Genomic DNA, 21,335 nt, shown 5'->3' with positions numbered 1-21,335 from the left:
CCACACTAGTTTAGGTGGGTATTGTAGAGGCTTGTCTGAAAGATGGGCGGCTTTGTTTTGATGGATATTTAGCAAGATTATGGGGTCTCTTTGTAGAGAACTGGCTGTTTTTCCTTTTATCTTTAATTTCTCTCTTGAGTTACTCATTCCTTATTCATTAGTTCGTTTTTCATTCAATCACTATTTCTTAGTGACTACCGCTTTTCTTGGCCTCAGAGGATACACTCCTGAGCCACTGTGCTCTCACGGGGCTTAGCTCTAGTGGGGCAGGCAAATAAGCAAGTAGATTATCGTCTCCTGTGCCACATCTCAAGCAGTAAATGCGGTGTAGAAGATAACAGGGGTAAGGGTGGAGTGGGGGAGATCAGTGCTGTTGTAGGTAGGCAGTGAGGAGCTTTCTGAGAAGGCGGCTGTGAGCAGAGGCTTGAGTAAGGGGAAGCATCAAGTCACACAGTGAGCTGAGGGACAAGGGAGCAGCTGTGCAGCAGCTGTGGCGCTTAGTGCTCTGGTGAGGGTGGAGTGAGTGAGTGTGGCGGAGGGTGTTGGGAGATGAGGTTGAAGAGGCCTGCTTGGCAGCTCTCACAAGAATGTGGTGGTCCGAGTGACATGGGAAGATATTGGAGGGCTTAAATTACCCTAGTTCATGTTTGGAAGAATGGCCTCCAACAGAGACCATTTATGAAGTGATAGTCTCTCTCCTGTGTAGAGTAGTTTGTGGTCATGTAAGGGAGATGGCAGAACTTCCTTTTTGATGATGGAAATGAGGAAAAGATGATCTTTTTTTAAAAAAAGATTTATTTATTTATTTGAAAGAGAGGGAGGGATGGAGGGAGGGAAGGAGGAAGGGAGAGAGAGACAGGGAAGGAGAGAGGTCTTCCATTGCTGGTTCATTCCCCAAATGGCCAGAACAGCTGGGGCTTTGTCAGGCTCAAACCAGGAACCAGGAGCTTCATCCAGGTCTCCCACGTGGATGCAGGGGCCCAAGCACTTGAACCATCTTCTGCTGCTTTCCCAGGCGCATTAGCAGGAAGCTGGATTGGAAGCAGAGCATCCTGGACTCAAACTGGTGCCTGTATGGGATGCCGTCCCTGTAGGCAGTGGCTTTGCCTGCTACGCTACAGTGCTGGCCCCAGGAAAAGACCATCTTAAAGCTGCTCTGAGTGACATGATCTGCTTCATAGAGGCAGTGTGAGATACTTTTCCCTGTCATTGGGCAATGGTGTACCCCAAAGCTATGGCCCTCTGCCTCCCTGATGACTCAGTGGTCCATCTAGTTGTGGCTGCACAAATGTTTACACACGTTTAGCACGTGGGAGTAGGAGGGTGGGGTACTGTGTCCTTCTGCTCGGGTGTTTAGTCTTCAGGGGTCCCCCTCTTGACTGCTTTCTGAGCTCATGTTTTTCAGACACAGGATGCCTTACACTGTCCCAGTACATTCTCCTTGACCCCATCCTGATGTTCTTCATCATGGCTGCCATGCTGAGCATGGTCAAGTACAACTCCTGCGCTGACAGGTCAGAGCACCACCTCTGGGAGGGGAGGGACAGGAGCTGTGGCAGCTGCAGAGTTTAATGGCCTTTGAGAGAGTAGAAGAAGTGGTTCATTCTCTTCAAACCACAAGAATTAGCACCTCCAAGGCTTTTCTGGAAGTCAGCTTAATTTCACCCTTGGCCAGCCTCATCCAGCTGCATTATGTTAATTAAACCTGGTCTGGGGACCATCCACTCTGGCTTTGGATCTTCTCCTCCTACCACATGGACTTGAATCTATCTGCCTTTTCTATAATACATACCGTGTGCCAGGTACCATGCTAGGAGATAGAGGTACAGAGGTCTACAGACCTTGGCTGTTAAAGAAAACTTACTGTGGCAGGAGAGGCAACCAGATAATCAGAAACTGCAGCACAATGTACCAGGTGCTACAGCACAGCAAAATAGTGAGGAACATGGACCTTGGAAGTGACTCCCTGGGCTAGAGCCATGTTCCCCCACTTGCTTGCTATCTTAGCTTCTCTGTACCTTGATTTCCTCACATGTAGAAAGGATGATAATGGGATCTGCCTCATGGGGTTATGGTGAGTACATATGTGGACAGCACTTGGAATGATGCCTGGCTCATAGTAAGCTCTCAAGAACTGCCGACTCCAGCAGGAGCAGAGGTGATACAAAGGCTGAGTGAATCCAGCAGACTTCTGTGGGTTTTCCTTTTCCTTCTACTTGGTTGGTCATGAGTGACGAATGAGCCCATTTACCTTGAGCCCTGCCATTGGCCAGGAAGGCCGTGGATCCTTTTGCCAGAAAAACACCTGACTCACTCTCAGACTGTGAGGTGCCTGCAATTTCAGGGGTTTCACAGGTCACATCCTCCTTGGGTCCTTGCCATGGTGCCCTGAGGCTAGGACCCACGGGAGAGGGCACAGCACAGCCTCTCTGAGTCAGAGAACCTCTGCCCAGTCTCTCTGCTGCTCTTGCTGTGACGGTGACTTCCAGCTGCCAAATTGAACTCTGTGTCTTGTTGGTTTTCAGGCCTTTCTCTGCCCCCTGGTGGTTCTGGCTCAGCCTGACAGGCATCAGCCTCGCTGGTGCGTTAGGTGTCAAGTTTGTTGGCCTCTTTATCATCCTACAAGTGGGGTTGAACACCATTGCAGACCTTTGGCACCTGTTTGGAGACCTCAGTATTTCACTGGTGAGAACCCAAGTGCTTATAGAAATATCTTTCCGTCCTGTTATTTCTCAGCAGGAACCAGTGGCCTTTCCTGCCTCTGCCTTGGCTAGTGCAGCAGTGCATTCTGGGCCCTAGAGAGGCTGGACCAGCATCCTTGCATTACTCTTGGCATTTGTCTCTGCCTTTTACATTTTCTGCCAACTGCCCAGTCAGGCCAAATCTGTGGCAACCATGACTGGTGGGAGCCATAGGTAGAATGGGTGGGGTGACCTTCTCAGCACACTTGTCTTTTCCTAAACACTGTCTCCGTATCTGGGGAGCAGTGTAAGGCCTGTCAGGGTTGTTATGATATTATTTATTAAGGGCTGGTACTATGCCAGTCACTGTGTGACATGCCACACCTTCATCCTCTGATTTATCCCTCATGTGAGGAATTGAAGCCCCGCCAGATGATAACTTTCCCAGGGTAGGTAAGAGGGAGAGCCAGGTTCCTACTTAGGATAGGCCAACTCCAGACCTCAGCTGCTTGGTTCTGGTGTTCTTCCACCACCTCTGAACCAAACACCCAACACATTTATTTGTTTGTTCATCCAGAAAAGGTATAGAAACAGCCCACTGAGTGTGAGATGCTTGGAATATGTAGATGAATAATACCTGCTTCCTTCCCCTTGGAGTCACTGGCAAGAGAGAAGCAAACAGGCAGTTACAGCCCAGCCAGCAAGTGCTGTGAGAGCAGGGAGGAGGGTAGCAGTCCAGGAAGGCCTGGCAGGAAGCTGAGGCCAGAAGCAAAGAGAAGAAGCAGTTAGCCACGTGGGGCTGTCCCGAGGCAGGGAGCATTGGGAAATGCAGGGAAGTCAGTGGGATTGGAATGTGGAGGGGACTGGTGAGCAGTGGCCCTGCAGAGGCAGGCAGCGCAGGGCTCTGAGCGCAGTTTGGAGAGGCAGTAGAGGGCTGGCCCACGTGTATCCCTCTGCAGTGCCAGAGTGGTGGATGTTAGAGAGACGTTGATGGTTTCCACATATTCTTCTTCTTGTTGGCCAGTTTTTTTTTTTTTTTATGATTATGACATCTACTTAAAAAGGTACATGCCATATAAGGTATAAGGAATAATGAGGCCTCATGCCCCCAACACCGCGCACTGGCCTCTGTTTGCAGATGACGGTGGGGAAACACCTGACTGCTCGCATCCTGTGCCTCATAGTGCTGCCTCTGGCTCTCTACACGGCCATATTTGCTGTGCACATCACAGTGCTGAATAAAAGGTACAGCTGGAGCCTTTCCAGAGTCTCCCTTCTGGTCTCTCTTTGGCCCCTAACTCCATAAATGGCCATGTGATTCCCTGGGTCTGGGGTCAGGGTGATAGGAAGGGGCCTGGGCTTTTTTCCTCTTTCTTCCCTACTGTGTTCTATCCCTGGGTATTCCAAGGGCTCAGAGAGGCCAGCAGTCTGACCAGAGGGAAGAGGAGAGAATTTTCTAATAGCCAAACACCTCTTCTCCCTAAACAAAGTCCCTCATGCTTTGCAAGGGTGGGCAGCCCTAAGGGTGTACTGTGGGAGTGGGGTGGTAACCATCAGCCCTGCAGTCAGAGCTCCCATGTCAGGAGTAGCTCCCAGATGTCAGGCGTTGTGTGCAGTGTTTTGTACCCACGATCTCATTTAGCCGTAGCCATTTCTGAGTTATCATTGAGGGCTGAGGCTAAACAGTGCTCGATATGTTGCCCAAGTCACTCTGCTAGTAAGTAGCCAAGTTGGGATTTGGACCCCCGTTTCTCTGACTCCATTGTCCAAGGCTGTCTTGTGATACTTCACTGCCACTCTGATTCTACTTTCTAATGAACTAAGCTGAGTTCTCCCAGGGCTCCAGAGAGATCACAGTTTTTGCTCCACTGACTTGACTCTCTTCTGCCCCTCTTCCCCCACAGCGGTCCTGGTGATGGTTTCTTCAGTTCTGCCTTCCAGGCCCGGCTTTCAGGGAATAACCTGCACAATGCGTCCATCCCCGAACGTGAGTGTCTCTGGCTCTTCACAGAGGTCGAGGGTAGAGGGGTGGCTTGGGAGTTGAATTGAAAAAGAAGAGTGTGATCCCTTGAGTTATTTTAGCCTATAGATGGCAAAGTAGGAAGATGACCCAGTTAGATCTGGCAGGAAAACTCAAAAGAGTGAATCAAGACTTTGCAGAAGAAGACATCCTGGGCAATGAGCTCTTTGAGCCTAAAGAATCACTTCTTTGTGGCTTTCGAAGCCAGTGCTGGTGGAAAGGCCAGTCGGGGATCTGGCCAGTGGCCAAATTCCACACAGTATTCTGAGACTCACATCCATTCATTTATTCACAGGTGGTAACTGAGCCGATGTTCGCCCCGCAGAGCTACAGTCTGGGGGAGAGGGTCACCACACAACGTGATGTGTGTGTTGCGTCCATACAGAGGGCACACAGAGCTCGGGGGTTGAGGGTGCAACAGGTCACTGCTGTAGGGCAGCTGGAGATCAGAGTGCATGGATGGGCTGCTCTGGAGTTGGGGCCAGGAATGATGAGTAGATTTCAACAGATGGAGAGGGCATAATGAGGCAGAGGGATGGCATGATCAAAGCCCAGGACGGGACAGGACTCCAGCGTAGGTTATCTGCAGAAAGGTACTGGAAAGATAGGAAGATTGGGTCCAGATGATGAGGGTTTGACATGTTGAGATGAGGAATTCATTCAGCAGGCAGTGGAGACCTGGTGGAGGCCTTTGGGCAGGCAGGAGGTCAGGAGGGTTGTGCCGTAGGGAGATGACCTGCCCAGGAGCCTCAGTTTAAGTGTGCTTCAGGATGTTTGCACAAGGACGAAATTGGCTATTGCTTCATTTCTCAAAACCTGCCCTCCTTGTAGTTAAGTGGCACCTGACTGTGTCGCAGAGTGTGCTTTGATAATGATGGTGTTGAGATCCAGCGTCTTCTGAAGTTCTTGCGGGGAGGGGAGGGGTGGGTGGGCGTGAGCTCCAGTGGTGGTCCCTCTCTTGAAGTGGCTCTGTTGGAGTGTGCCTCCTGCTAGAGGCGGTGCTGGGCCCAAGGGACTCTCTCAGAGGCTCAGTGAGTCCTATGGCTTCGGAGGCCCCTCCCAGGCAGGAGGGAACTAGCACTGCGCTGCTCACGCCCTGCTGCCTCCCCTCCTCCTAGACCTGGCCTACGGCTCTGTGATCACCGTGAAGAACCTGAAGATGGCTATTGGCTACCTGCACTCCCACCCGCACCTCTACCCCGAGGGTGTCGGCGCTCGCCAGCAGCAGGTTGGTGAGCCTGTTTGGCTCTGGACTGTTTGCCGTGACTGAAGCCACCATTCACTGTCCTGTTTCCTGTCCTTGGCTCCCGCTGCTTCCCCTGCTTGAACACTCTTTCCATTCCTGCACTGTGTTCTTTCCTCTGGCTAACCCCAGCTTCTTTATGCTTCAGCTTGGGTGTTCTCTGAGCACTGTGACCCACCCCTTCCTGGTGCTGGGTCAGGTGGCCCTCTTACGAGAGGCTTTCTCGGTACTGTCTGGATGCTTCTGTTGTAACCCTTTGCATAGTGAACTCTGAGACTTCCTTCCTCTAGTCTCCTAGCTACTTGATCGCCACTTCCTAGAAGGCTGGTGTGCCCAGGAAAGTGCCTGGCACGGAGTTGGTGAAGAGTGAAATGTTGTAGTGGTGAACACAGATCCGGGAACCCAAATCAGGGTTTGAATCTTGGTTCTGTAGGGAATATACCTGGACCAGTTTCTTTTTTTCTTTTTTTTAAATATTTATTTATTTATTTGAAAGAGTTAGAGAGAGGAGAGGTAGAGAGAGAGAGAGAGGTCTTCCATCTGATGATTCACTCCCCAGTTGGCCGCAACGGCTGGAGCTATGCTGATCCGAAGCCAGGAGCCAGGAGCTTCTTCCAGGTCTCCCATGCAGGTGCAGGGGCCCAAGGACTTGGGCCATCTTCCACTACTTTCTCAGGCCATAGCAGAGAGCTGGATTGGAAGAGGAGCAGCTGGGTCTTGAACCGGTGTCCACATGGGATGCTGGCACCTCAGGCCAGGGTATTAACCTGCTGTGCTTCAGCTCCGGCCCCATGGACCAGTTCCTTAACCTTTCCCTGCTTTAGTATCTTCATTTATTTTTTTTTTCCGACAGGCAGAGTGGACAGTGAGAGAGAGAGAGAGGCAGAGAGAAAGGTCTTCCTTTTGCCGTTGGTTCACCCTCCAATGGCCGCCATGGCCGGCGCGCTGCAGCCGGCGCATCGCACTGATCCGAAGCCAGGAGCCAGGTGCTTCTCCTGGTCTCCCATGCGGGTGCAGGGCCCAAGGACTTGGGCCATCCTCCACTGCACTCCCGGGCGATAGCAAAGAGCTGGCCTGGAAGAGGGGCAACCGGGACAGAATCCGGCCCCCCAGCCGGGACTAGAACTCAGTGTGCCGGCACCACAAGGCAGAGGATTAGCCTATTGAGCCATGGGGCCGGCCTAGTATCTTCATCTTTTAATTGGGGGAAGCTAACCAGTACTTCTGTCCATTCTAGGGTTGTCATGAGGATTAAAGGAGAAAAATATATGTGAAGTGCACCTATGAGGCTTAGCTGCAAGTATCATTGAGTTCGTGAACACTCAGTGATGGACGCCTTGTCCAAGTTAGCGAGTGGTAGTCGGGGCTGTAGGGGGTGGGGCCTGAGAGGGAGAAGCAGGATTTTGGAGAGGTTAGTAGGGCCAGCTGCAGGAGAGGCCTTCCATATCACAGTAGATTTGACTTTGATCCACACACACTGGGGAGACAATGAAAGTTATTAAATGGTGACAAGATGTGATTAGAAATCTAGTTTAGAAAGACACTACAGGGGCTGGCACTGTGGTGTAGCAGGTAAAGCCGCTACCTACTGTGTCAGCATCCCATGTGGGAGCTGGTTCAAGTCCTGGCTGCCCCACTTGCGATCCTGCACTCTGCTATGGCATGGGAAAAAACAGTGGAAGATGGCCCAAGTTCTTGGGTCTTTGCACCCATGTGGGAGACCCAGAAGAAGCTCCAGGCTCCTGGCTTCGGATCGACCCAGCTCTGGCCATTGCAGCCATTTGGGGAGTAGACCAGCGGATGGAAGACTTCTCTCTTTCTCTCTCTCTCTGCCTCTCTGTAACCCTCTGCCTTTCAAATAAATAAATAAATCTTTAAAAAAAAAAGAAAGAAAGAAAGACAACTCCAATGAGAATGTGATAGGTTGCCAGGGACAGGTTAGGAGGTAGTAACTATGAATAAGGATGATAAACAGGCCAAGACCACAGGGATGGAGGTGGGAATTGCTTTAAGAGACACTTCTTCCCAGGTGTCGTGTAGGGCCTGGTGCCTGATGCATTTCAGGATATGCAGACTGTTTTTTGAGAAGCTTAAAAGTGAAGTTTCTCTTCTTACAAAGTGACCAATCTTCATTTTGCCAAAAATTTTGCTTCTCACAACACTTATTTCCTTTTTCGCTACTAAAGTATTGACCTGAGGTATTTTTTTTTAAACAGGCAGAGTTAGACAATGAGAGAGAGAGAGACAGAGAAGAAAGTCTTCCTTCCGTTGGTTCACCCCCCAAATGGCCGCTACAGCTGGCGCACTGTGGCCAGCGCGCTGCACCGATCCAAAGCAGGAGCCAGGTGCTTCCTCCTGGTCTCCCATGCAGGTGCAGGGCCCAAGCACTTGGGCCATCCCCCACTGTCTTCCTGGGCCACAGCAGAGCTGGACTGGAAAAGGAGCAACCAGGACAGAATCCGGCGCTCATACTGGGACTAGAACCCAGGGTGCTGGTGCCACAGGCAGAGAATTAGCCTGGTGAGCCGCAGCGCCGGCTTGAGGTATTGGGTTTTAATATTGGTTTTTCATGCTGGAGTCTCTCTCTCTCTTTTAGCTCTGGTGCAGTGGTTCTCAGCCCTGGTCATACTGTAAAATCAGCTGGAGGGCTTTTCCAGAGTCCCGGCGCCTCAGCTGCACAGCAGGGATTTGAATTCAGTTGACCTAGGCTGGGACCAGGCACTCTGCACTTTTGTTTTGATTTAAAGCTCTCCGAGTGGTTGTCCTGTGCAGCCAGGACAGAAGCCACAGCTAGCTGTTCCATGGTGAGCCCTTGCTGCAGGTGTCACGTGGAAGATTTTCAAGGTACAGATTTGGTGGCCAGGAGCTTCTGCACTGTGCAAAGGGGAGAAGGGGAACCTTCTGAAGGGCCCTGGTGTTAAGCTGGGGTTACACACTTAGAGTCCGGATGTGGAGGTGTGACTCCACGGTGCTAGTGTGTGAAGTGCGTCGGGCCACGATAGAAGCGTCTGTCTTTGTCTTTATTGAGTCACTTAGCCTTTCTCCACCTGGATCCTCATCTCTAGAGAGGGGGTTGTGCTAAATAACCTCTTGTGGCCTTCCCTGCCCCACAGTTCAATGTCTTGATTGTAAACTGTTTTTAAGGCATAACATTTATAAGACACAATTGGAAAACATGGAAGAGTATAAAAAAGGAAACAAAATTTATGCATAATCCCAGAAGGTAAGTATTTATATTTTGATGTATGACATTCTGCTATAATTGGATACCCATGTCCCTGGAAAACCTCATGTTATAAAAAAGCTCCACTGTGAAAATTAACATTTCTGAGAAAAAGGGACCACAGACTAAACTCAAGAAGAAAGAAATCATTCCTCTTATAGGTATTTCAATAATAATGTCTTTTGTAAAAGCAGACAAACAAGACACTTTCTCCCCATGCGCAGGCACAGAGCACAAGCACAGGCACCACCCAGCTGTGCCAGCCTTGCACAAATCCACCCAGCCGTGCCAGCCTTGCACAAATCCACCCAGCTGCGCCAGCCTTGCACAAATCCACCCAGCTGTGCCAGCCTTGCACAAATCCAGGTCGCGAAGACGCCATCTGGCTTTTTTTCAGGAATGCAGATTTCATTTTCTTTTCCTATGACCATAGAAACTTTTTCAGCTTCTTGTTATTCTTGATACCATTATCAGAAATTTTTTTTTTTCTGAGAAACAAAGCAAAAGCTGCTCAAAGCAGCCATAATTGTCATACATGCAAAATGATTTTTCTTCTACATGCTATTTCCAAATCCTCTTGCAAGTAAATTAGCCACGCTCTATCCCTTTGAGGTTAAAATATAAATTCATGTTGTAAGATAAATGCTTATTTTCCCGCTGTTTCTTTCTTGTTGTTTACATAATTGGCACAATTATATATGTGAGGGACTTTTGAAGAATTCATGAAAAACACTTGCTATCTTTTAACTCCATTTTTCATGAGTTTTTTGAAGTACCTTCTGTGTAGTCTCTGGAACGCTGACTACTGGGAACGTTGGAATAAGCTACCCTGGTTTGAATCCTGTCTCGGCAACTTCAAACTGGGTAACATTGACCAGACTACTTCACTTCCATTTCCTAGTGTGCAGAGTGGGAGTAACCATAGCCCCTACAGCTGAAAATGTAATTGTAGTTGAGGCAAGGCTTGCCCAGTGCTTAGGGAGTGCCTGGTGATGACGGTGGCGTTGCCAGCGTCTGCATCCCATGCTGCCACAAAACTCTCTGAGATGCTTTCTGTGGCTGAGGGATATTCTGTACCGTGGCCAGGCTGTCATAACTGTTTCCCTCTTAAGAGACACACGTGACGTTCATGATTTTTGCAGTTAGATTAATTGAAGCACACATGCACGGAAAGCTTTCAAATCAGTGTATACAAAATGTCAGTTAGACCCTGGGACGAGATACCTGTGGAACTTCGTAGTTTCATGTGGCCCTGCAACGGGAAATACAATAACATGACTTCTTCATTTAGAAAGTTTGAGGCACGGTCTTAATTACTTTTTAGGATGACACTAAATCCTCTTCTGGTGCTAGAGACTATTACACAGCAGCTTATGGTTCTTCCCTCTGGAGGGCTGGGACTTTAAGGACAAGGTGCAGAAAGATACAAAGAGACAGATCAAAAAGGCTTGCAGAGCGAAGCATCTGAGTGCAGAAGGAAAGAGTCTCACTGCTCTGTGCTCCTCTTGAGCCCGCCTCGGGCAACACTGCTCCTCGCTCCTCGGGCTGGAGCCTGGGGATCCCGAAAGAGGCTGAAGCACTGTTGGTTTGCTGTGGATTGTCCTTGGCCAGCTGTGCCGCTAGTGACTGTGTTCTCCCTACCCCTGACCCAGGTCACCACCTATTTGCACAAGGACTACAACAACCTGTGGATCATCAAGAAGCATAACACAGACTCAGGTAATGTGGTCAGGGACTGACGCCCCTCGTGCTGTTTCTCCTGCCTCCAAAAGAGTGACCCTGAGTGGGCTTTCCTGGCCATCTTCCACAACATCTCTACTGATCTCGCTTCTCCCTTCAAGAATTATTTATTTGACAGGCAGAGTGGTCAGTGAGAGAGAGAGACAGAGAGAAAGGTCTTCCTTTTCCATTGGTTCACCCCCCAATGGCCGCTGCGGCTGGCGCACCGCGCTGATCCAAAGCCAGGAGCCAGGTGCTTCTCCTGGTCTCCCATGTGGTTGCAGGGCCCAAGCACTTGGGCCATCCTCCACTGCACTCCCGGGCCACAGCAGTGAGCTGGACTGGAAGAGGGGCAACCGGGACAGAATCCGGCGCCCTGACCGGGACTAGAACCCAGGGTGCCAGCACTGCAGGCGGAGGATTAGCCTATTGAGCTGCGGCGCTGGCCAAGAATTATTTCTTGAGCATCTGCTGTGTTCCTGGAGTACTGTGAGCATAAGGAATAAGCAGTGAGCAAAAACAGATACAATATAACTTTTATATCTGTCCTTTTGAAGCCAGAGAGCAGGGCATGGCTCAGACCAAATCCAGGTCACCTGGCATGCCAGCAGTAGGCACAACTAAGGTCACTTGTAATGTGGAGGACACCACGCCTTGCAGATGCCAGCATGTGGCCCTGATGACGGAGTGGGCTACCCCTTGCTCAGCCCTGAACACTTCAGTCAGCTGGAGATCTGAGGGCTGTGACTGGAACGTCACTCGATGTGGATCTGCAGCTGGTCTGCCTCCATCTGGTCTGGGCAGAGGAGCGCTGAAGCGCACTGTCAGTCTCTCTGGCACTAGGGAAGAGCTACAGCCAGGTCTCAGCCAGGGCTTCCTCTTTGCTCAGAGCTACGTGCGGGCTATGCCTCCTGCTGCAGCTAGAGGGCAGAGGGCGCCTTCTCTCACCTCTGAGCCCAGCATCACCACTCCTGTCCTGTGCCACAGGCCTTCCCTGTGACTCCTCAGCAAACATCTCTGCCGTGGCCTGTCCAGGGTCTTCTCCTGAGCCTTTATGGAGAAGTGGAGAGCTGCTGTTCTGAATCCACCTCCCTCGTTCCTCCCCTCACCTCCTTACTGCCACTTTTGGGCTATGAACATGACATACACAGCTGTTGTCTGCGTCCTGTTCGTCAGTAATACAACCTTTTACACCATTGGGCAGGATCTGTCTTACTGCCCTTGTGACATCAGTAACAGGCCAGTGGAAGTTGTCCATCACAGTGAGGAGTTAGGGAAGACTAGTTTTCCTTCTAAGTGACCGTGAGCAAGTCTTTGAACATCGCTGGCTGTTTTCTGTTCTAAGTTAAGATGGCTGCATTTCACCCAAGTGACTAAGGATTTTGTTGGAACTTTATAGGCTAAGGTGTTTGTGTTCTTCATGGCCCCTGCCCACCAAATCCACATAAACTAAAATGTCCTCCCATTGACTTACTTTAGTTGGCATCCTGCTCATTAATCTTGAAAGAGACTTAAAAAGGCAGCATGGTGACGGGTATGTGTGCAGCTGAGGTATCCAGTTCTTTGGAGAGCCAGTGATTTGCACTGGCAGATTTGTCCTTGACCTTGATCTGTTTGTAGAGTAGGGGTGCCTCGCTGTTTGGTGCAGACATTTGCAAGGATGTGTTCTGGGTTGTTTTGGTGACTGCCAGCCCCTTTTCCATCCCCTCACCTTCCAGAGGATGCACTGGTTTCTTTCTTCCATCATTTCCTGACAAGTATGTCATCAGAGAAAAGATAATCACTAGAAAAGGTTGCAGGATTTAGCATTTGATTTTGAAGAGAGCTGAGCAGAGTCATTTGCATGAATTAATTTTTGGAAGCCTCTACTATTACTACTAACAAGGAAATCTTACTCTTTAACTTCCCCGCTTAAGGTCCAGTGGGGGCTTCGGTGCCTGTCAAACAAAGGCCACATTTGCCAGCCGGGCTTGCACTGACGCCTGCTCACCCCTCCTCTTCTGTTCTCGCTCCCCTTCTGCCGATCCACCCTGACCGGATGAAACCCATTTCCATTGGTCACATGAGTTTTGTTCTTTCCTATCTCACTGCCTGGTCCCTGTTGTTCACCTGACAAGATGCTCCTCTTTTTCAAGCATTATCTCTGGGAAGCCCTCGTCATGTCCTCTGAGGTGATCAGCCTCCCTCCGTGGCCCCGCAGCACCAAGCCTGGGTAGTACCCGTAGCACAGAGCCCTGCCGACTGACCCTGCTTACCAGCGGCCCTCACTTGATGCTGGCCTTGTGAGCACGTGATTCTGGATACCAGTGCTGCTTTCTCTTGGCAGATCCCCTCGACCCTTCGTCCCCAGTGGAGTTTGTGAGACATGGAGACATCATTCGGCTAGAACACAAACAGTACGTTGACTTCCTGTTTGGGTAAAGGAGTGTTATGGACACCAAAAGCAGGGAGTTCTTTTAAGAAGTAAACAGAAACCAAGTTTGGATGAGGCGCTAGTAAAAGGAATAAAGCTTCTGCATGGAATGAGGGAACCCTGGCATGAGGAGGGTGAAACAAGCAGGCCAGCCTTTGCCTGTTTATTTCGGCTTTATGGAGCTCTGAACTTTGAAAATACTTTTCAGTTTCTTTTTCTTTTAGAGCAAAAAAGTATGAGTAAATAAATACATTAAAAATATTTATTGATTTATTTTGAAAGGCAGAGTGACAGAGAGAGAGAGAGAGAGAGAAATCTTCCAGCCACTGGTTCACTTCCCAAATGACCACAACAGCCAGGACTGAGTCAGGCTAAAGCCAGGAGCCAGGAACTCCATCAGGGTCTCCCACATCAGTGACGGGGGCCCAAGTACTTGAGCCATCATCTGCTTACTTCTTAGGCACCTCAGCAGGGAGCTGGATCATAGCAGAGCAGCTAGGACTTGAGTTGGTGCTCTGATATGGGATGCAGGCCTCTCAAGTGGTGGCTTAACCCACTGTGCCTCAGTACCCACCCCGCCCAAAGCTTAGTAAGTGACTGCCTTTAGAAAGATGTCAGAGTTAGTTTGTATGGCAAATTGGTTTATTTAATTAATATTCTCCCAGATAATGCCAAGATTACATAAAAACTGTCTTCTTTTTTTTTTTTTTTTTTTTTTTTTTTTTTTTTTTTGACAGGCAGAGTGGACAGTGAGAGAGAGAGAGACAGAGAGAAAGGTCTCCCTTTTGCCATTGGTTCACCCTCCAATGGCCGCCGCGGCCAGCGCGCTGCGGCCTGCGCACCGCGCTGATCCGATGGCAGGAGCCAGGTACTTATCCTGGTCTCCCATGGGGTGCAGGGCCCAAGGACTTGGGCCATCCTCCACTGCACTCCCTGGCCATAGCAGAGAGCTGGCCTGGAAGAGGGGCAACCGGGACAGAATCCGGTGCCCCGACCGGGACTAGAACCCGGTGTGCCGGCGCCGCAAGGCGGAGGATTAGCCTAGTGAGCCACGGCACCGGCCAAAACTGTCTTCTTAAAAGCATAAAAAAGCTGACATGGCCATTTGGGGGGTGAATAAACGGAAGGAAGACCTTTCTCTCTGTCTCTCTCTCACTGTCTAACTCTGTCAAAAAAAAAAAAAAGACCTTGTCCTGAAATCCTGTGATTTTTCAGCAGCAGTGAGTGGTAGGTAGTAGGAAACAGCACAGCACATGAGGAAACAGGGCAGCGTATGAATCAAACAGTAGACAGGCGAGGCAGCCCCTCAGAAATTTTGTGCACTGGAATTACCAGATACAAATTTAGAAAATAAAGTTAAGGTGTGTGTACACCATTAGCAATGGTTTTTCTCTAATCAGTTGGAGATAGGTTACTTAAAAGTTCTATTCTATTACTATTAAATAAATTTCATTTTAGTATTAATTTTAGTATTAATTTCATTTTAGTATTAATAAATTAAAGTTGAAAGTAAATTTCATCTTTACAAATTTCTAAATATTTTATATCACTTATGGTGGATGAAATCAAGAATTGTTATAAAAAGCTAAATAAATAAAAACATAATTAAACCTAGTCATTCCCTTAGAGTACCACTTTAAAAATTGATGATGGAAGTAGAAAGACTTGAAATGGGGTGGGTTACATATTTTGGGCACACGTAAATCTCAAGTTTTAATTTTCTTTTCCCTATTCCTCCCTCAAGTCATCCATGCTCAGAGCCTCCATCCCAGCGCCTGAGGCTGTTCCCCTTCACGGCCCCCTGCCTTGGGCTCTTCTCTCTCCTCCAATTCTCTGATCTTTCTTTCCTGCTTTGTTGGCTGGTAATGGTTCAGATTCTCAGATCTCTTGTCCTAACGTGACTCTGAATGTCCTTGGTAAAAAGAAGAAACTCTGTACATTTCTCAAGGGTAAAAGCATTTCTCTCTTCTTACTTTTAGGACTTCTCGCAACTTGCACAGCCACTATCATGAGGCCCCCCTGACCCGGAAGCACTATCAGGTCACTGGCTATGGAATAGTAAGTGAGCAGCTTGAGCACGAGGTAAAAAAAGTTGGGGGTTTAGGTTCAGGGCCATGTGGCAGAACACATTCTCCCCCAACGCTGGTGTGTTCTGAGGATTAGAGGCCACACAGGGACACTTTTCACATTGGGGAGTTTTTGGCTAAGCTTGCTGTGGGAAAAGCACATTGTGAAGTCTGTCTCCATCCCTCTCCTTGCATAATAGCCTTGCCATTTACATGTCCTGCTGCTTAGTAAATGTCAAATGTGAGTGCTATTTATATCTCTTTCCAACTCAGGTTGGAGAGAACCCAACAACTCACGATATGGCCCTAGATGACTATGGAAGTTCATTTCTTGCCAGGTTCCAAATCTCATTGGCTTTCTTTTTAAGGATTACTTTCCTGTTTTGCAGAGGGATATAATCCATGTAGTTTTTTTTTTATTTTACTATCTCAGGATGCCATTAATAGTGTAAAAGCTCATGTGTTCTTACTAGTATGGCTCAGGGAGTAATTGAAGACAAAACATTTTAGGGAATGTCTTAGCCATCAGTTGCATTTCCTTCTGAGACCTTTGTGCTTTACTAAAGGTTCTGGCCCCCTCAGGTAGACTCCCCAGTCCTGTTTCTAGTTGCTCATCCCGTATTGTCCTAGGCCGACACTCTGAACGGTCTCACTTTCCCTGGGGGGCATCCCCTGGGGAGAATTAGACACAACTGCCTTGATTTCCAATATGCAGTGGGCCTTTCTGGCTTAGAGGAGTGAGAATCCAGTTGGCTAAGGTAGTGGACACAAATGGCCAGGATCTATTTCTGTTGACTCAGGGAGATGTCTGGAGTTTGTTTTAAGGGCGGCCCCATCTGTTTAGAACTTAGACTCTAGTCCTGTGAACTGAGATATTGGACTTCTGGTCCCAAGAGTTATGTTCCTGCTTTGGGTCCTGAGTCACCTGGAATATTTCTGTGGCCTGTTCCCTTTCGCCTCAGTCCTTGAGGCTGATTTGGTCTTTGACTTTTAAAATGTGGGGGCATCTGAGACAGTGGCCATTTCTCTTTCTAATACCCTTTCTCTAAGGTCATTTCACTTTGTGGTTTTTTTCTTGGTTTATGTGACAGAATGGGACAGGGGATTCGAATGACTTTTGGCGGATAGAGGTTGTAAACAGAAAATTTGGAAACCGAATCAAAGTGCTGAGAAGTCGATTTCGCCTCATCCATCTGGTCACAGGCTGTGTCCTGGGCTCGTCAGGAAAGGTTCTGCCCAAGTGGTGAGTCTCTGCAGCTTTGATGACCCAGCGGAGGCCTGTACTTTCCTTTTACACAACAGGGAATATCCCAGAAGCTCCGGTTTCCCAGTGGTCAGTGGTTGCCTCATGCACTCTTCTTAGTGGTAGAAGAGGGGAGAAAAGGTGCCGGGCTCATCATGGAGCACAGTGCTCCAGAGTAGCTGTGTGCTCTATGTGTCTGGCAGTTGAACATCTGTGTGTCTGGCTTGCAGTCATACTCTCTGGGTCTGTATTTCTAAAAGGGAACTGTTAGATGCTAGACTACTCCTAGGATAGCTGAGGAATACAAAGGTGCAAGTTGAGGGGCCGGCGCTGTGGCACAATGGGTTAACGCCCTGGCCTGAAGTGTGGGCGTCCCATATGGGTGCCAGTTCTAGCCCCGGCTGCTCCACTTCTGATCCAGCTCTCTGCTATGGCCTGGGAAAGCAGTGAAAGATGGCCCAAGTTTTTGGGCCCCTGCACCCGCGTGGGAGACCTGGAAGAAGCTCTTGGCTCCTGGCTTCAGATCGGCGCAGCTCCAGCCGTTGCAGCCAATTGGGAGTAAACCAGCGGATGGAAGAACTCACTCTCTCTCTCTCTCTCTCTCTCTCTCTGCTTCTCCTCTCTCTGTGTAACTCTGACTTTCAAATAAATAAATAAATCTTTAAAAATAAATAAATAAAAGCACGAGTTGAAAAAGTGACAGCTACCAGGTTGGACAGAGAGGGGCCCCATGGGTCTGAGAGCAGTAGGCAGTGGGTTCCAGAGCTCCTGAGAGACATCTGTGACAACTCTCCACAGGGGCTGGGAGCAGCTGGAAGTTACATGCACCCCTTACCTAAAAGAAACCCTCAACTCCATCTGGAATGTGGAGGACCATATCAATCCCAAACGTGAGTGAGGACACTTCCCGGGCTGGCTCTGAGGGGAAGCAGTTGTAAGAAGCCTTCATCAACCCTGCTGTCACTTCATCTGATTGTTCCATCTTCTTCTTTCACACCTGGTCTCTGCACCAGTTGTCTATACCTCCATGGCTTCCCCTTTTTCTTCTCACCCACTCCATCGTTAAACTCTTCTCCCTAAAGTGAGCACTGACCATCAGCAGGTCCATCTCGTCTCCCTCTGGGCTCGTCTGTCCCCTGCACTGTGGATGTCTCCTGCTCTCAAGGCTTAGAGCAGGCTGGCACTTTGCCTTTATGGCCTCTCACCCTGCATCAAGCCGGCACCATTTCAGAAAGCCCTGGCCACAGCCCCGAGCTGACCCCACGTCTTGGCTCACAGGCTCTGCTTGACATGTGCACTTAACATCAACTCCATACATCACGGGATTAGTCCTATGTTTTCCTGAACTGCCCCCTTCAAATTCATGCCTGATTGCCCTTTCCCTCCGTGCTTTCTGTCTCATTCTTACTACCTAATCTAACCCAAACTACTAATTAACTCATTGAACACCCCTTTCTGGGTGTGCCACAAACCAGGAGGAGCGCTGTGGATGCCCTTGTGGTTAGGTAGACTCGGTCCCTTCCTCATAGACCTTTTGCCTAACGGGAGGGCAGCATTTGATCCCAGAGGTCAAGAACTGCTGGGACCCCAGGAGGAGGGGCTTGCTGTCTCTTTCCTTTGTATCTCTCAGAGTACCTGGTGCGTACTTAATGCCCGCTGAACAGATAGCCCTCGACACTCCCAGCTGCTCTTCAGGCCGTCAGGAAGTCTGCACCTGGGCTCTGGTGGCTGTGGGGGTTCATGGACAGACACACTGCGTGGGAAAATGAATGACAGAGGCTTTCTCCTGTCTGTTTTTTCCAGTGCCAAACATCAGCCTGGAGGTACTTCAGCCCAGTTTTCCTGAGATCTTGCTGGAGTCCCACATGGTCATGATCCGGGTACTGTGGCCCCTTCTCCTTCCATGGCTTTCTAAGACATCTGGCAGGTGCAAGTTTGCTATAGATCCACTGCCCCCTTGTGGGGGACTCTGAAAGCATCATCACTTGCTGGTTTACTTCCCTATCCCAGGATAAGAATGATCGTGATGATGACGGTGACACAAACACTGAGTTTATATTAAGTCCTTTCATGTTTACTGTAGTCCTGTGGAGGTTATTGTCATCCCCAGTTACAGATGAGGGCAGTGAAGCACGGGGAGGTTGAGGATCCTGTCCAGGGCCATGCAGCTGAGTTTAAGAGGTGGACCCAAGCTCTGGCAGGGGCCATCAGGCTTTCAGTCACTGCCGGTTGCAGCCGCACTCCCCTGCCTCCAGGTGATTTTTCAAATCTGTTCAAGTGACAGAGTTCATGAAAATCTCAGTTCCTGGTTGAGATCCCGAGATACTCATAGTTTGTTCTGTCATGTGAGATTGGGGTCAGTTAGGATGAACAGCCGGCCTGAGTGTGTGGTTTGGATGTAGCATGAAATCCTGTCCATAGCCAGCCCACTCGTATTTCTGGACAGAAACTATTTAAGGAGCATGGTTGATTTCTTTTTTAAGGTTTTCTAAGACTCATTATTTTCACCCTGTTTTTAGCTGATAGAATTGTGCATCAAAGCTTTAAGGAAAATTGAGAGATGAATCTTAAAGTTGAGACAATTCTATCACTAGCCTAAATTTCCCCTTGTGAACTGGGGGACACCTGCTGTTCAGTGAGAGACCCCCTTCCTCGGACTTATGGGAAACCTGTTCTACAAGTTGAAGAAGAGCTGTGTCTCAAACCAGATGGTGGTTATCAGTCAACCCATAGGGCTGCGGGGCCGAGTAGCAGTTGCCGTTCCTCCCCTGGTGAGCCGTTGTCAAGTGGAGCTCCCTAGAGGTGCTTATGGAAGCTGTACTCAGTAAAAGCAGCTGACTTACTTCACACATTAAACTTTAAATTCAGATGTTGTCATTTTCCCCCCGGGAAGTGTGAGTTGACATGAAGCAGTCTCTGGGTCACTTCTTCTCTGACAGTCTGCTTGTAGCTGTCACTGCGGTCTGATGACAGAGCTCTTGGACTATGTGCCTGTCAGGCAGAACAGCATTCTGGGTGTGGGTAGAATTTCAAGACGAGGTCCAAAGAGTTTCATTTCTCCTTTCATTACCTAAGAGAAGTCTAGACTACTGAAACCCTAGGGATGTAGGGTGCTCTTCTGCAGGCTAAGTGGATTCCTTCGATGTGCATGGGGAAGGCTGGTTTGCCTGGTGCAGTTGGCTGGAACAAGCCTGCTCAGAGAGAAAGCCTGGAGAACCGACAGACTCACGCGCCTGTACTGGCTATGGTGTTCCCTTCCTTCTATCTTGCGTTAGTAGAAGAGCTGAACTTGGCAGTGTTTAAGGCAGTGGGTCGGAGGCCCTGGGCTTGTTGCGGGTCTGCTGGAGCACTGAAGTGTCAGACCAAACTGAGCTGCTTTGAATGAATCGGTTTCCCCTCCCTCTACTCCAGGGGTCCCGGGTCGTTCCATAGTTCAAGGCCTTCAGGTGGCCAGAGTGCTGCCGGGGCTGTGCAGCTAGTCCTCGTGGGCCGGACACCGCTGTGCAGGAGTGTCCCAGCTGCCATACGGAGGCCGGCACACTAATTCCAAACCGTCGGAGGAGGGGTTAGTAAGGTTCTGGGAGGCAGTTCATTGTCCTTGGCTTAGCAGATGGGTGTTTTGTGCCCAAAGAAACAAATCCCTCTTTCTCTGCAGCCGAGGTCTGAGTGGACCATATCTGGGGGCAAGAGGGGGCCTGCTTGTATGGCTGTGGGTGGGGCTGTAGGCCGTAGGGAGAGAAGGCGCACCTGGCTTCCCTGCGAGGCAGACTGCTGCTGGCTCTCAGGGATGCTCGCGCTTCGCTTTCTGTCCTCTCTAGCTCTCTGTCCTGACCGGCCTGTCTTTGCACCTCCCTGCAGGGCAACAATGGCCTCAAACCCAAGGACAATGAGTTCACGTCTAAACCCTGGCACTGGCCTATCAACTATCAGGTAGGGCCCGAGGCTGGACTTCTCCCTGGAAATGGAGCTGAAAGAGACCGTTGAGACTGGGCAGGGCGGGCTGGCGTGCTGGGGTGGCGGGCGGCCATCTGGGAGGTTACCCAGAGACTGGGCTCTGCTCTCTGCCCTGATTCTGACCCTGCCTTCCCACAGAGCTCGTGCAGAATTTGCATACTCCGAGCCACCTGTGAAAGGCGACCGGTCTCCCTCCGCTAGAAGGGGGTGGCTGGGATGAGCTGGGCCCTGGGTCAGCAGGGTGTCCTCTCCACAGGGCCTGCGCTTCTCAGGGGCCAATGACACGGACTTCCGCGTCTATCTGCTTGGCAACCCGGTGAGTGCCCACCAGCCCCAGCCCAGGCCCGCAAGCACTTGCCCGTGGGAAGCCGCGGGAGCTGCTGCTTTCCGTGCTCCTCCAGTTCCCGTCTCTCCGCAGGTGGTTTGGTGGCTGAATCTGCTGAGCATTGCTGTCTACCTCCTCTCGGGGAGCATCATTGCTGTAGCCATGCAGAGAGGGGTGCAGCTGCCAGCGGAGGTCGAAGGTCAGGTCCCTGGGCTCTCCCTACTTCGACCCAGCAGTTGGCAGCGGGGGCCTGTGCCCCTGGGGCATGCTGGCTCCTGACGGGGCATCCCTTGCCTTCCACATCCTATGTTTTTCCTTCTTTTTTGTACTTTCCACCCTCCCAGCAACCCCGTGGAGTGGAGTGTTAGGCCCCGCTTTCTGTGGATTTCTGTGGATTAGGCACAGTGAGATTGAAACGTGTCCCAGCACACAGCAGTGGTCAGTGGAA

At 50.0% G+C, this 21,335-nt stretch overlaps 1 protein-coding gene across 3 annotated transcripts in view; it reads left to right on the top strand.

Annotated features, from left to right (window-relative positions):
* Positions 1 to 21,335, top strand: part of POMT2 (protein O-mannosyltransferase 2) — a 45,419-nt gene that overhangs the window by 21,914 nt on the left and 2,170 nt on the right. For 2 of the 3 annotated variants that reach the window (XM_002719630.6, XM_089322430.1), the window contains exons 5-18: positions 1,406 to 1,514; positions 2,526 to 2,685; positions 3,820 to 3,926; positions 4,586 to 4,668; positions 5,820 to 5,929; positions 10,820 to 10,886; positions 13,213 to 13,282; positions 15,279 to 15,357; positions 16,457 to 16,608; positions 17,407 to 17,498; positions 18,412 to 18,488; positions 20,467 to 20,538; positions 20,819 to 20,878; positions 20,981 to 21,086. In XM_002719630.6, the coding sequence (XP_002719676.2) occupies positions 1,406 to 1,514; positions 2,526 to 2,685; positions 3,820 to 3,926; positions 4,586 to 4,668; positions 5,820 to 5,929; positions 10,820 to 10,886; positions 13,213 to 13,282; positions 15,279 to 15,357; positions 16,457 to 16,608; positions 17,407 to 17,498; positions 18,412 to 18,488; positions 20,467 to 20,538; positions 20,819 to 20,878; positions 20,981 to 21,086 (1,344 nt within the window). Of the gene's footprint in view, positions 1 to 1,405; positions 1,515 to 2,525; positions 2,686 to 3,819; positions 3,927 to 4,585; positions 4,669 to 5,819; positions 5,930 to 10,819; positions 10,887 to 13,021; positions 13,283 to 15,278; positions 15,358 to 16,456; positions 16,609 to 17,406; positions 17,499 to 18,411; positions 18,489 to 20,466; positions 20,539 to 20,818; positions 20,879 to 20,980; positions 21,087 to 21,335 lie in introns of all 3 variants that reach the window. The other variant, XR_016226628.1, reaches the window with a different exon arrangement.

This window comes from Oryctolagus cuniculus, chromosome 20 (genome assembly GCF_051225735.1).
Source record: "Oryctolagus cuniculus isolate XC-2025 breed Fujian yellow rabbit chromosome 20, ASM5122573v1, whole genome shotgun sequence".
Taxonomy (NCBI): domain Eukaryota; kingdom Metazoa; phylum Chordata; class Mammalia; order Lagomorpha; family Leporidae; genus Oryctolagus; species Oryctolagus cuniculus.
This window is presented reverse-complemented; position numbering and strand designations above follow the sequence as displayed.